Source organism: Gobius niger (assembly GCF_951799975.1).
Source record: "Gobius niger genome assembly, chromosome: 3".
NCBI lineage: Eukaryota > Metazoa > Chordata > Actinopteri > Gobiiformes > Gobiidae > Gobius > Gobius niger.
This window is the reverse complement of record NC_136854.1, coordinates 34272238-34287541: the sequence shown is the minus strand read 5'-3', so window position 1 is coordinate 34287541 and position 15304 is coordinate 34272238. Positions and strand designations below refer to the sequence as shown.

Genomic DNA, 15304 nt, shown 5'->3' with positions numbered 1-15304 from the left:
CACAATTAAAATACTAGCTGAATAAAGGAATGTCTTATGAAACTCCCTGTGCATTAGAAATGTTAGGACTAGCTACCTCCTTCACCTAAGACGACCTTTTACCACTGAGATATAAGTCCATACAAACATGGGCCTGATGAGGGCAAGGCTTCTCTAAATTTCTGGGCCGAAATTAGGGGACAGCACCCCACTGGAGGAGAGGGAACATTTCCCCATTTTTCATGAGGGTGGGACCATAGGCGGTAAATCATGTTCTTCCCAGAAAGGGCCAAAAAAAGAAAGAAAGAAAGAAAAAAACAAAAAACACTTATGAAGGTCAGAATTGATCCAGGGGCCTCTTGGTTATAAACCCAATGCTCTGCCCATGACACTATACAGGCACAGACAAGGTATTAGTCGAACAAAAAAATATCTTATGAAACACCCGCACTCATGGTCTTAGGCTGAGACAATGTGTACAGTGGTCCATGTAAAATGAGAAAGCATAAGAAAAGTGTGAAGGCTGTGTTAGGACTAGCTCATTCACTGAAGACAACCTTGCTACTACTGAGATATAACTCCATACAAACATGGGTCTGATGAGGGTGAGGGTTCTCTCAATTCTCAGGCCAAAATTAGGTGACAGCACCCCACTGGAGGAGAGGGATCATTTCCCCATTTTTCATGAGGGTGGGACCAGAAAGTACCGAGTCCAAAAGGAAAAAAAAAAAGGTTATGGCTGGGATCGATCCATCAACCAATCAAATAACGTATAGGAACACAGCACTCTACCAATAGAGCTACACAAGCTTAATAAATGCAGCCAATTTAACATTAATGTTATGAAAGACTGCACTTGTGTATTTGCAGAAAACGGAAATTACAGCTTAAGCATTAATATATTTCATTCTTTTTAATTAGGGTAAATTCCTCTGACCGCCCAAAGATTTGATGAGAGGGTGCACCAGCCCAGCAGCACCCTCCATATAAAGAATATTTCGTTGAGAGCGAAATAGTACGAGGAACACACAGAGGGACGGACAGGAAATGGGTAAACTAAACTTCCTGTCACTATAAACTTTAGAAAAAGTTGATTTTGGAGTCAAAAACATCAAAATTGAAGCATCTGTCTGTGACAGAGGGGTAGTATAAACATGTACGAGTCTAAAACTGTAGCCGTTGTGAATAAAGGAGGACATTTGGAAAAATGACGAATTTCAGAGAAAACTCTTAGAGAGGCCAGCGTGCTGCCTGGCTAAGACCTCTGGCCATTTCCACGGAGGATGGGTGGGACCACTTAGAACCAATTAAAACCCACTTAAGGCGCGAGTGTGTGTCCAAGTTGGTGGAGGCTCTCCGTCACTAAATTATTTTTTTCAATTTTGCAGGTGGCCACATTGGACACTCACATTTTCGTAAATTTTTCACCAGACCGGATTTTTCGGTGATTTTTAATTGAGTTTTCGCGCACGTTCAGGGGGTCAAAATGCAGTTTTAAGAGGCGGAATAAAGAAAAATAATCGTTTTTTGCCAAAAAAACCTAAGGCGTTGCCGTTGCCACCACATGCTGTACACCGTTGGAAAGCTCTGGCTAAGGCGCACAAAAAAGTTGTGGGTCATTTTTTTCTGGCGTGTACGTGGAGCGCGCGGTTGGCCGCTGAAGCCCCCGGGAGGGCTTTTCTGCAAAAGCAAAAACAATAGTCCCTACCGCCATGTATGGCGCTCGGGCCTAATAAGGGTTTCCGTTGCCCGAAATAGCACATATTATACATTTTCGGAAAGCTCTGACCAAGGCGCATGCAACTGTCAGGGTCATTAGTCTCTGGCACGTACCCAGTGAATGAGTGATGGCATTAACATGCATATTAAAGGGGGCGCTGTTGGGTCCACTGCCACCAAACCTCATTCCATGTATGCGGGGGTGAAGGGGCAACATGTGTATGAGTTTTGGTAATAATCCGAGTGAGTTTGTGCGAACAGGAGCCATTATTGATGTCTCAGAAATGGCCAAAATAAAGGTCAACTTTGGGGCTCCACTGGAGGAAGACCGCAAAACATAGCAAAAATCCGTGGATAACTTTTGATCCCCAACATGTGTAGATGAGTTAGAAGCGATCAGAAGGTCATTCGGACAAACGCCCACGGAGGAGTTCGTTCAAATGCGACATCAGCGTGGAGGCAATTTGACTTTTACTCATTTTTCCACTCAAAATAGGGGACTTCCTGTTTGTCAGGGGGCGGGGTCATAATAATGTTTTTTGCTGGTCACGACCTGGACAATGTCTGTGCCCAAAGGCGCGAGTGTGTGTCCAAGTTGGTGGAGGCTCTCCGTCACTAAATTATTTTTTTCAATTTTGCAGGTGGCGCTGTTGTGCCATTTTGCACGTCCCACATTGGACACTCACATTTTCGTAAATTTTTCACCAGACCGGATTTTTCGGTGATTTTTAATTGAGTTTTCGCGCACGTTCAGGGGGTCAAAATGCAGTTTTAAGAGGCGGAATAAAGAAAAATAATCGTTTTTTGCCAAAAAAAACCTAAGGCGTTGCCGCTACCACCACATGCTGTACACCATTGGAAAGCTCTGGCTAAGGCGCACAAAAAAGTTGTGGGTCATTTTTTTCTGGCGTGTACGTGGAGCGCGCGGTTGGCCGCTGAAGCCCCCGGGAGGGCTTTTCTGCAAAAGCAAAAACAATAGTCCCTACCGCCATGTATGGCGCTCGGGCCTAAATATATCCTCCTTCCTGGATCTCAGCAACTAATCAGAGTCTAGCATCCTCCCGCGTTGACCAATGAGGCAAGGTTTTCCTGTGAACCAGCCTGTCATGTCCAATCAGGAGGGAGGGGGAGGAGCTTGAGCATTTACTTTTGAAAATTCTGTTCCTGCTCTCCTCATTTTGCAAACTAAGAAGGGCTTTCTGGTTAAAGAGGGATGAATTTGACTGTTTACTTTCAAATGTCACTCTTATCTCTCCTCACTTTGCAAACTTACAGACTATCACTTTAAGTAGCATACAATAATTGTGGGGTCCCAGCCAAAAAGGTTTGGGACCCCCTGCTCTATAACACAGAATTTCATGTTACACCCAGCTGCTCTTTGTCCTAAAACAACCCAAAAAAAATGTACTATTCCTTTTTTTAAATAAATCCTAAAACATGCAAATGACATTGTGGAATTCCTCTCAGGTACAAATCACCCTAGTTTCCCGGGGCAAGCGAGAAGCGTCAGAGCTTTAAATTTAGCTGGCCACCACCGAAAAGAAAAAGAAAAAGGGGGGCAGTCACTGTATAATAAGCATCAGAGGAGCAGAAGGAGTTGACCTGTGAACCCGGAGCCTTTTATAGACGGCAACAGCGACGACCTTGGGAGGAGGAGCGGGAGATGGATGTTCGTCATTTTACCTAATGAGCTCACCAGAGAATAGTCCCGCCCCCTAATTGAGAGGAGCAGCCAATCAGGGGCAGGCCCAGGTAGAAAGAATGTAGTCCGTGTGCTCGTCAATGGAGTCACATATGAATATCTGAATTAGTCCTTCACATTGCAAATACTTTCTGTGGAGGCAGCATCCCGGAGTGAAAACTTTGATAACTTCTATTGACCTAGAAGTATTTATTTATAGCAACAAGAGCGTCAAAGATTCCTGCAGCTTTTTTGCTCTAATAATAGGCAGTCCTCTTGAGCGCCAACAACTTTTAATAGCACAAAGATGTTTTATAGACCGTAAGTGAATGACGCCACACTTTACACACACACTGAAGGCGAAATATCTCTGTGCGTTTTTTCATACTCTGAATCTTTTCCTTTCAAACTTTTAGGCTTAGAATGTTTTGTGACCTATTGCTAACCCTTTTTGGGCTAATTTTGCAAAATGAAACGCTCCAACACTGGTCTCCATCTAATCCAAGTTTTATTATCTCAGGTCTGTGCCGCCGCATCTCACAACTTGTCCCACTTTTACTACTATTGTGCAGAACAGAGTGTACTGAAGGTCAGAGTTTTCAAAGCATTTTCTTGCATTGGCAACAGTTATATAAGTAAGGATTAAACAACAAAGAGCCATGCATTATACAGTTTTAACGCAGTGCTGTATGGGTGTGAAATGTGCATGTAATTACATTCTTTGAACAATTTGAATACACAGGAGGGACTGTGAGAGCTAGACACAAGTTTGGGCCAAAACAAGAAACATTTCTTGTTTGAACAGGAAAAATCAGGTACCCCAGCTTTACACAAAAAGACTACAGCAGCAGACTAAAATTAAACAAAATTAGGACTTATTTAACAAAACTTTAACCTGAATTTTTACAAATGTATATATATATATATTTTTGGCTGAGTTCGCAAAAAAAAAATTGTGTCGATCTCAGACAGATGAAAACTTTAGTGATTAGTTGTGATATATTGTGGCTTTTGCGATGCGGATATTGCATCACCTAATATCGCGATACGTATTGTTATTGTGCAGCTCTAATTAAAACTGTGTAATGCACGGCTCTGAGTTGTTTAATCCGTTCATACCATGTCTCACAAACTTTTTTTTTTTAAGTCCTGGACAGGAGTTATTTCACTTTTTAAGCTGTTTTACTTGAAGCTAGTTCCAGCTCAATTGTTTGCCGTTACTATGGAAACAGCTGCAGTGGAGTGATATGGAACGGGATTTAACTGTTGCCGGACTAATTATGCAGTTGTACGAAACCGGTTGCCAGTTACCATGGTATACGTTTGTTAAGTGATGATGTCATCGCTCCACTTCTGGGTCCAACAGAGTTTAGCCGTATTCACTATAATGGGATTTGGCTCATTTTAACCTTCCGTAGAGCTGACAACAAGGTTCTTTTTGAACATCAGGGCAAAGAAATATCGCATTTACTCTGGATTTTCTTTAGTATGTCTTTTATTTGTTTTCCATACACAATGAATGCTTACATGTATTTCAACCTCTTGATGCATGAACCAAGCCAACCATTTTCTCAAGTTAGGCTTTACCCAAATCTAAAAGCTTCTCAGCTGGAGAGCAACAGTGTAATGCCTCATTACACTCCGCGGCACGGTAGCGCAGCGGTTAGTGCTCTCGCTTCACAGCTAGAAGGTCCGGGTTCGATTCCCACCTGGACGGGCCTTTCTGTGTCTGCGTAGGTTTCCCCCGGGTACTCCGGTTTCCCCCTACCGATGAATGATGTGTGTGAGTGAAGGTGGTGGTCAGAGGGTCCGTTGGCGCAGACGTATGTAGTCGCGAAAGCGCCTCTGACAGTCTCCCCCAGGGGAAACTGAAGCTACAAACGTGGTTTACCACCACCGAGTGTGGAGTGAATGTACAATTGTCTCATGTAAAGCGCTTTGTGACTATATGTCTGTGAAAGGCGCTATATAAATAAAGATCTTCTTCTTCATTTGAAAGCTAAGACTTGCTAAAGTGACACATTTTTTGGTCACAATTTGCCGCTTTTTTTGATCATTTTTGTTGTTGCTTCTTTGTCTTTTTTTCTCCACATTTTTGTCATTTTTTGGGTGCGTTTTTGTCAAGGTTTTGTCACTTTGTTTTGGCTTTTTTTTTGTTGCTTTTTCATCACATTTTTCCATTGCTCTGTTGTCACGGCTTCGTCACTTTTTTGTCACTTCTTTGTCGCTTTTTTGATGCTTCTTTTTAAGCTTTTCGATTTGGTTAAAGCCAAACTGGAGAAAATGTGCTCTGTTCAGGTGGGTTAAGAGCTTAAATATAAAAATATCTTCATTTTGCCCAGGGAAATGGTGAGCCATATTACTCTAAGTATGTGTAAAACAGTCTTTAGCATCTTATCTGTTGTTGTTTCAGTAGAAGAATCAGATAAAGTTGTGTTTTTGCTGTGTTTGTTTATGGAACTCTCCATAGTTTGGACTCGAAAGTAGCTTATTATTGTATGTCACACTTAAACACACACTAAAGAGGCATCCTCGTGTTAACTAGCAGGTCACAGTAGTTTCTAGAATATACAGATGGTCACAGATGGTCAAAAGTGACTCACGAACACGGACAAGTTGGCAGTGAACGAGACCCATATCTGTCTTTTACAACCTGGGCCTCTTGCTAATCAGTGAGGACTTCATGGATAAAGATCATGGAGGTTGTCATTACACCTTGGGGCTGAAGCGATAGAAGGAAAACTGCAAGAACCTAAAAAGTGAGAGTGCTGATGCAGCCATAATATCAGGACCCGCTGTTGCATTATGGGAAATCACCTGACCTGCACACAATCCAGGTTACAGCGTGTTAGAAATGAACTAGGGGGTTGTAAAGGCCACAGGAACTCGTGGGATGTTCACAGGTTTTGTGCCGTTTCTTTCCATGTTCACCCAGCGTAGCATGTGGGACAAGGGGGCAGTGAGTGTGGAGGTGGAGAGGTGCGAGCGAGAGGGGGGGGGGGGTGACTGTCCTGGTTCTTACCTGGGGGGGTGCAGTTTTTAGACCCCTCGCTCTCCAGAGTCTCCAGGCTGCTGTTGTCCGCTTCCTCTAGTAGCCTCCTGCCGCCCCATCGCTCCGCCGCGTCCTCTGTCCCGGGACGAGACGCGGACAAACCTACGAAAGGCAGAGTGACTTTTAAAACAAAGGACACGATATGACCTGGATAGAACATCTTTACAAGTGGTAAAATGAGAGATATGCACATAGTTGAGCATTGCAATGAATTTTGTCTGATTTTGTGATGGTAATTTGTTTATTGACTCTTTGCAGGTGACGTCACTCTCTCCAGAAGAATGTCCTCACAACAAAATCCTCAGCAGACTGGAGACATTGACATCTGTGCAAAGCCATATCCAGCACAGCCCAAAGATTCTCAATGGGGTAAAGATCTGGTCTCTGTCGTGGCCAATCCATCTCATGCTCCCTGAACTACTCTTTCATAATGTGAGTCCGATGAATCCTGGCATTGTTATCAAGGAATATGCCTTTGACTGTGTGTTTGTTTAGGTGGTGTCGTTGACCTATATTGATCATGAATGTCACTGGTAGAATTGACATATTTAGATACTGTAAGGCAGGAAAATATTACTGCTTATTCATGTAGCAAGCAGCTAAACAATCGATCAAATTGAGCTTCCTAATGATGAATGATGTCGTGAAAGTGCCAAAGTCGACTCCACCCGGGCAGCACAGAGCGGGACAAGAACCGACTGAACAAGCTGGTCAGGAGGCTCCATCCTGGGCTGCCCCCTGGACTCTGTGGAGGAGGTGAGGGACAGGAAGGTGTCAGCCAAGCTCACCTCCATCATGGACAACACCTCCCACCCACTGCACGGGACTGTAGGGGAGCTGAGGAGCAGCTCTTTCAGTGGAAGACTTGGGCACCCTCAGTGCAAGAGGGAGCGCTACCGCAAAGCCTTCATCCCCACTGCTGTCAGACTGTACAATGAAACTGTAAAGTAAAATGTGCAATAACTACGTGCAATAATATCTGTATCAGCGCCACTTTATTCCCTGTACCAGCGTCACTCGATATTCTACTTTTTATAGTCTGTTTATATTTATTCTATTTTTATTTATTCTTATTTCCTTATTATTATAATTCCGCCCCCTAGGATTTTTGCTTTTACTTATTGTACACAAGAAAACCCTTTTTTTCTACTATTTAACTGTTTGCACATTTCCTGTCTGTTTTGCACACCCTGAGTGATCTTATCAAATACCGAAGTGAATTTCTCCGTTGTGAGATCAATAAAGGATTATTTTATCTTATCTTAAAAGTTAAATCAGTGGTTCTCAAAAAGTGGGGCGTGTGTGACCAGGTGTGTTGCTATGTCTAAAAACATTGGCTGCAGACAACAGGAAGCCAATTAAATGAAGGCATCACTTCAAATACATTATAACCCTGTCACACTGATAAAGCCCCTTGAGTTTCTTCAGCAAAAACATGCAGAATATCACCAACAATCAGTTCGAAGAGCAGCAAAATAAGGGTAGAATGCCACCATGGTACAGTATGTGGGGTGGGTCAGTATAAAAAAAGGCTTTAATTGTAGGTTAAGCCATTAAAAAAGGTCAGCTTTACAGGACAGGAGACAATTTCGTAGAGTGTAGGCAAATAACAAAACATATAGCTCCAAAAGGTTGCTAATGCTTCACGTTTTCAAGCAACAGGGAGAGGCAGAGAGAGGGAGCGCAGTATCTGATGCCAAATCACCATAAATATGCCACGCATTGGCACAAAGTAAACTGCTGCCACTGTTCCCAAGGACCAGGTATGAAGCAAAAACAAACATCAGCTTTCTCACCTCCACCTAATGTTGTGTTGACTTTGCGCTTGTATGAAACATATTTTATACTGTGTTGTAAATATAGCATGAACATAAGTCATGGCCGTCCCTTCATAAAATCATAAAATTTCCATTCAGCTTTAGTTGCAGTATTGGCCTGATTTGCACAGTGCAAAGATATGTGGATAACGCTTGTCCCAAAACGTCTAGCCCTCATGTAATCCCCCCTAATGCTCTTTTAATATTTCTGCCGTGTCATAACAGTATCGGTCGTTTTCGCCGTGTCACGCTTCATCGGATTAAATCCCCTTCAATTTAATATTCCTGTCTTTTTGGGTGTTGCGTAATGTGAACTCTGGCACAGGTAACAAGGTGCGTGTCACAGTCGGGCTCCACTTGGGGACGGGGCGGCTGGGGTTGTCCCTGCGTTGCCAAAAAAAAAAAAAAAAAGGAAAGTGTGATTTGTTACATAACTGGAGCGGAGTGAGCAGCTGCCCGAGTGCGCCGCAGATGTGTCGATGCAGACACACCTCTTATTCATAACATTAAAGGGAATTTTAGGGCTTTTTTTTTTCGTTTCATTTTCCAAAACAAGTGTTATGTGAGGACTCCTGCTGTGGCTATACTGCACCCAGAACATTTTGACAGAGACATTTTCCCAGGGCAATCTTTACTTGCACAATACTATAAGACAGGGATTCTTAAACTGTGGTCATCCGCAATTTTAGACTTTATTCATTTAGATTACATTTCATTTGCTTTAGTAATGCTTTTAAATCAGGTGTTCTTTCTGATTCAAATATGGATCAGAGAATAACTTAGTCTGATGTTTGATTCTTTATAGACTCAGTGTAGTCCTGATTTGATCTTGGTACAACGATGCCTGGTGGTACTTGCAGGTGAAATATTTTATAAAGTGGTACATGCAGTGATCAATTTGAATCAGTCTCGAACAAGCTTATTATGCAGTTTCTACTCCGCAATATTTTTAAATTTGGGTTATGGACCAGTTATTTTTGTCTTGCCCTATTTTGTAAAGTGATGTTTTAAAACTGGGTGGGTTAAGAAAACATAATGGGGGACATAATACAGATGTTTTATACTGTAATCTGACAATTCAGACAAGCCCTGGGGAATTCAAAGTTTTCACGCCAGAGAATCACCAAAGAAAATATTTGAGTGCCAAAGTTAGGCTTAAATTGGGCCTGTCTAAAATAGGACTTAATCTATTCTTTGATTAACTACAACAACATTTTAAAATGTCTGTGTCTCGCTGGTCATTAGGAGCATGTTTTTGGATTGTTGGCAACAGTCTAGTGTATAATGTGTAACGCAGTTTGATGGGCTCGGTTTATACAGCTCTGTGACACCTCTTCTATACACCTTATCGATCCCCCAATAAAAATATATTTACCCTATTCAAAAGAAGTTGTTATTGTTTCACAGCTAAAATTACATAAAAAGCAACATCTAGCAATGAGAGGTTAGTGGTTAAATACTGGTTTAAAGTAGTATAATGCAGCAACTAATGTAAATTTATTTTCAAAATCTATTTTATTAAAAAAATTATCATTTCCGAGGTCATGGTTCTTCACCAGAAAAAGTTGCTTCCCCCTTCAGGTCGGTGGAGAGTCCTTGTCTCAAGTGGAGGAGTTAAAGAGTCTCGGGAGTGAGGGACGGATGGAGCGTGAGATCGACAGACGGATCGGTGCGGCATCAGCAATGATGAAGTTGCTGTATCGGACTATTGTGGTGAAGAGGGAGCTGAGTCGGGGGCAAAGCTCTTGATTTACCGATCGATCTATGTTCCTGCCCTCACCTATGGTAATGACCGAAAGGACAAGATCACAGTTACAAGCGGCCAAAATGAGTTTCCTTCGCAGGGTGGCTGGGCGCACCCTTCGAGATTGGGTGAGGAGCTCAGTTACCCGGGAGGAGCTCGTAGAGTCGCTGCTCCTTCACGTCGAAAGGAGCCAGATGAGGTGGCAAGGGCATCTGTTCCAGATGCACTCAGGTCGCCTCCCTCGCAAAGTGTTCCAGGCATGTCCTACTGGGACCAGGCCTCATGGAAGACCCAGGACACGCTGGAGGGACCATGTCTCCGAGCTGGTGTCGCCTCAAGGTCCCTACAGAACAGCTGGAGGAGGTGTGTGTGGATCGGGAAGTCTGGGCATCTCTGCTGAGACTGCTGCCCACAAGACCCGGCCCCGAATAAAGCGGAAGAAAATGGATGGATGAATGGATGGCAGTTCAAACTTAAGTTTAATAGAAAGTTTATAACTTCACAGGGGTATTCACTCTTAAATGGACTGGACTCGCAATTTGGGCTTTATTTTCCTCAACTCAAACTTAACTCAACTTTAATGACTAGGACTTGCCAATTCAACTCTTGACTTGGACTTAAGAGCTGTGGACTCATCTTGGATTTAGCTCTCACTTTGGACTCGAACACAACTTGAGTGACTTTATTGCAAAACTGAGCCTTTGTCTAAGCTCTCAGTTGTCCATGACCTTAGAGATTTGTAAATATCCTCGACTGGACGTGGATTGATTGAGTTTAGGATGTTGAGAGGCTTTGTCTCACTCTTGTTACTCATCTTTATATTTGACTAAGAGCGAGAAGAAGCCTCAAAAAATGTATGTCCTCAACTCAGTGAACCCAGTCCAGTCGATTTGGAAAAATTCAATACAACACTGAGCAGCACAACGGTTCATGAAGTAATGACCTTTTTCATCCTTCTTTGAATCTTCAAGTATATATGTGGCAACAAGCAATCCTTTTACTTATGCAGACATTTTCATGATACTTAATATTGCTCCTTTATCTGTCTTGTTATTGGAAGATGCACTTGATTCACCCCAAGAGAGTGGGCCATAAAATACTTTGCGTAGCCCAGCAAGTTTCCTGTGCCCTTACCACTCGAGCGACCACAAGTTTGGCCAAAGAGTCGACGCACTCAAATGTGAAACAGTCTGAGCTCCTCACCTGACTTCCCTACACACGCTGCTCTAAAGGGAACTTACGTGCTCTCACGCTTATCTTTTCGCTGTGAATCCAAATCAATAAATGAAGCATCGCCGCGTGTAGGGGGCATCGAGTGCTCGGCTTCAAACATCGAGCTCTATTTAGACAAACTTCATAAGCAGCGGCGACATAAATAATGGACGTTAATTGATATTCCGGTGCGAGCTGATTAACAGTTAACAAGAACACAAAGGGGACAAGAGAAACGCATTAAAGCTCCCAGTGTTGTGTCTTCATTTGTAGCAGGGAGCGAGAGGGAGGGAGGGAGGGAGGCAGTTTTCGTGTGTAACCAGGAAACACAGCGGGGAGAAGAGAGAGAGGCGAGTCCCACTGATGATGCACAAATCGTGGCGGAGTTATGAATATTCATGTGAGCTGCTGCTGTCCATGAAAGTGATAAAGACATGCCACTTAAGCTGCGCTGACTCAGACATGTGGGATGATGAAAAAAAAATGTGGCGAAAAAAATAATAATATGTAAACACGAGGTTACGTGGTGCAGATGTTAAAGTTTGCAAACTGATTTGGAGCTTTTATTTTGCGAATGCATCAGGGAGAGTCGTGGGCAAGGAATCTATTCACAGATACAAATCAAACAAATGATGGGAATTCAATTGATTTGTTTGGATCAAAAGGGACACAAAGCAAGAAACAAATCCATGGCATTTACAATCCAGCATTAGGTCTTCAGGATGGAGTCATGGTCTCCTGACTGAATGTAAACATAATGTACTGGGTGTTTTTACGTCGAAAAGATCAGATGCAGACGTATTCATCTGTTGTTAAGGGAGTAAATCAAAACTAAAGTACATCCAGTCAAACCTTAAAGCAGGGGTCCTCAAACTACGGCCCGCGGGCCAAATCCGGCCCGCGAGGTGATTTAATCCGGCCCCCCACTTGTAGAGCACAAATCCCTGAGTATGTCAAAAAAAAAAGTAAGTTTCTAGCCCATTCCTGTGCGGAGTTAGGATATTTTAACTAAATAACCAGTTTACTCATTCCAGCCACTAGGGGGCAATTTGAATAAATAAAAAGTATTTCCACAGGTGTCCAGCAGAGGGCACTTACATAAGAGATCAGAATAACACATTAGAGCCACGTGGTAAATGAAGCTTACCACCACAGTGTGGAGAGAATGAATAATGACTACAGTACTTTGAGAAACTTGTGACACAGGCTTGTAAAGCACAATACAAGTGTAAGAAGTTATTACTTTGGTCACATTACATAATGATGTTTTATTTGAAAATAAAAATAAATGGAAATTAAAAGAAAGTGTGAAGACTTGATTACTATTTTTGCAAACCACTACAGTGAAACAAATATGAGCCTGAATCAAGTGTTGATCTTGTGGATATAGTCGTGGGGACGACTGTGCAGGCGAGTCATCTCTACTTCACAAAAAGCCATGTTGGTCTGGGTCATACAATTCTATATTATAGCCAACCCGGTCCGGCCCCCCATCACAGTCAGGAACAATAATGTGGCCCCCAGAGAAAAAAGTCTGAGGACCCCTGCCGTAAACGAACAGGCCACCATTTTTTCATACTGAGATACGTTCTTACCTGAGCTTAGACGAGTTGATACGTACCGGTCTTTATGTGTGCCCTCAGTCACGCACAACAGACTAAAGATGTTGTTAGCATTTGGCCTCTCCCAGCACATTGCTATAGCTCCAAACGAGGGTGAGGTTGGAAGCCACCGCGCTCTTCCACGGGCACGCATAAGGACCAGACAGGTACATATCAACTCTTCAAAGCTCAGGTAAGAACATATCACAGTATGGAAGAACTGTGTGCCCTCAGTCACGAATAAAGACCAAAGATGTTGTTAGCATTTGGCCTCTCCCAGTATATTCCTATAGCTCCAAACAAGGGTGAAGTTAGAAGTGACCAAGTTCTTCCACCGGCACACACAAAGACCAGACAGGTACGCAACAACTTGTCTAAGCTCATGTCTCAGAATGGAAAAACGGTGGCCTGTTCCTTTAAAGGAGTGTCAGTATCTCTTGGAATTAAAAAGGTTGGTGATTCGAATCCCAGCTCTTGTTGTCACTGTGTCTGTGAGGAGACAACTCACCCACTGTTCCTTTGTGAAAAATGAGCGAGTGAATGCGAGAAGAGCCAATGGCACAGCTTGACAAGGGCAATCTGTGGCTATAATAGCTTACCACCATGTGTCGGGTACAGTATGGTGCTTTGAGAGGCTTGTCAATTTCATAAAGTGCAACACAAGTGCAGGCCAATATCTGCAGTATTCGTCAAAGTCCTAAAACAGATCGATAATCTGGCATGAACTTTGAAACTTGTCCAAATGTCACGGCCCGTTAACTTGCACTCACATCCAGGACTCGATATAAGCTGGACAACCTTTTTTCATGACATTGTGAATGACACGGCCTTCATTTCCATACAGTCTGCAGAAGGAGGGTATGAGCATCTATACCCTGAGGCTCGTTGCCCTGATTTCACTAGAACACCTGAGAAGCCTCTGCATCCTTTAAATGAGAATATCTCCTAGACATGAGTCAATGAGAACTATCCGATTGTTACTTCAAAGTGAAATAGTCTCCCAATACTGCCATCCAAGGAAAAAGTCTTGAATAGTTTATGCCATGTTCAGTGAATTTAAAAAAAAAAGTTAACGTTTTATAGTGGCATGAATTAGATTAGTGGGAAAATAGCTGGTTTGGTTGAACATGGGGATTCTAAATCAACTCAACTTAACATCATAATACAAGCAGCTTGGCGTGTATGAGCGATATTTAGCAGAGGGGCTTGACAAGAACATCACAGCTGCACAACACGAGTCCTCGAACTTGTGTTAATGTGGTTTCTCGCGTTCAGCCAATGTGGTTCTGTTTAGCGCAGGCTTTGGTGGCAACAACAATGCACAGGCAGGAAATGCATTAACCACCACAAACTGACTGTGTGTAGAAAACTGCCACACACAAAAAACAAACTCACCTGAATTGTCCGCTAAGAATGCAAAGCCCTTCACGACCAGAAGCAATCCCCCGAACAAGCATATTTGGATCAAGACCAACTCCTTTCGCCGTTTTCGCCTCGCTTTGACTTTCCTTTGGTTCAGCATCACTTGCGTCGGCTCGTGCCCATGTCCCGGCGCAAACATCGCTTCTCCTTGTAGCGCGGCCACATCCATATAGAGATAGGCCTATCCGGGCTGGTAAAACAACAATTAATCGCCAATTCCCAGGGAGTTGAGCAGCCTATTGCCTACTCTGCGGATGAAATAGTCAAAGAGGGGAGGTGGTGGTAGAAGGAAATGTCAAACAAAAAGTTAGGGAACACTACGGTGCGGCGAGAGCGGGAAGGTGCCGTCTCTGTGCGTCATGTTAAAACGCGCGTCTCGAAGTGACAGGACGCAGGAGGAGTGCCGCTGCTGCATGAGCTCTCCATGGCCACGAGCTGAGTGAGAGAGAGAGCGCGCGAGAGAGAGGGACGAAGGGGAAGCAGTGAGGAGAGGGCGCGCGAGGGCACGCACGCGCTTTACAGTGTCGACGTAAAAGGCAAATGATGACGAACTAACAGCGAGCGTAATGCACTTGGTAACATCATAGACACCGGTAGAGTGAATGGTCCCCGCGGCAACTAACTGTACAAGTGGTTCAAACGACATCATTGCTTTGGATCCAGTCCACAGCACAAGTTCAAGTAAGTATTGTCAATAATGCAGAACAGAGTTTTGTCCATTACGTTACGCCTCTTTTTATTGAGACCACTAAGGAAGGACCATATAGGGAGCAATGTTTTTGTTTTGTTTTTGTAAATATTTCAATAACATGAAACTATCTGTGTCCGCAGCTGATTATTCCATCTCTGGACTGGAAGCATGAGTTTTGGTCCCATGTAGTCCTCCACATACTGTGATGCAATGAAACCTATAGTCTTAAAAGTAAGACTAGCTCTGCCATAAATTCAGAAAGGACTTTATTGTTCTGTTGAAACCAAATTACAGGAGCTCCACAGATCAATACTGCAGGTTGGTTAATCCGAAGTGCTTTGCACTGCCCTCTTCTGGGAATGCCAGCTTCATATCTACAGCCCTGT

At 43.3% G+C, this 15304-nt stretch overlaps 1 protein-coding gene across 1 annotated transcript in view; it reads right to left on the bottom strand.

The window, feature by feature from the left end:
• The window catches only part of LOC306960809 (sodium/potassium/calcium exchanger 3-like), an 86512-nt gene extending 71829 nt beyond the window's left edge, over positions 1-14683 (bottom strand). Inside the window, exons 1-2 of the mRNA XM_079553378.1 lie at positions 14201-14683; positions 6402-6533 (exon numbers count right to left, since the gene is read on the bottom strand). Coding sequence (XP_079409504.1) covers positions 6402-6533; positions 14201-14396 — 328 coding nt within the window. The 5' untranslated portion in view covers positions 14397-14683. The remainder of the gene's footprint in view (positions 1-6401; positions 6534-14200) is intronic.
• Positions 14684-15304: the final 621 nt, after the last annotated feature.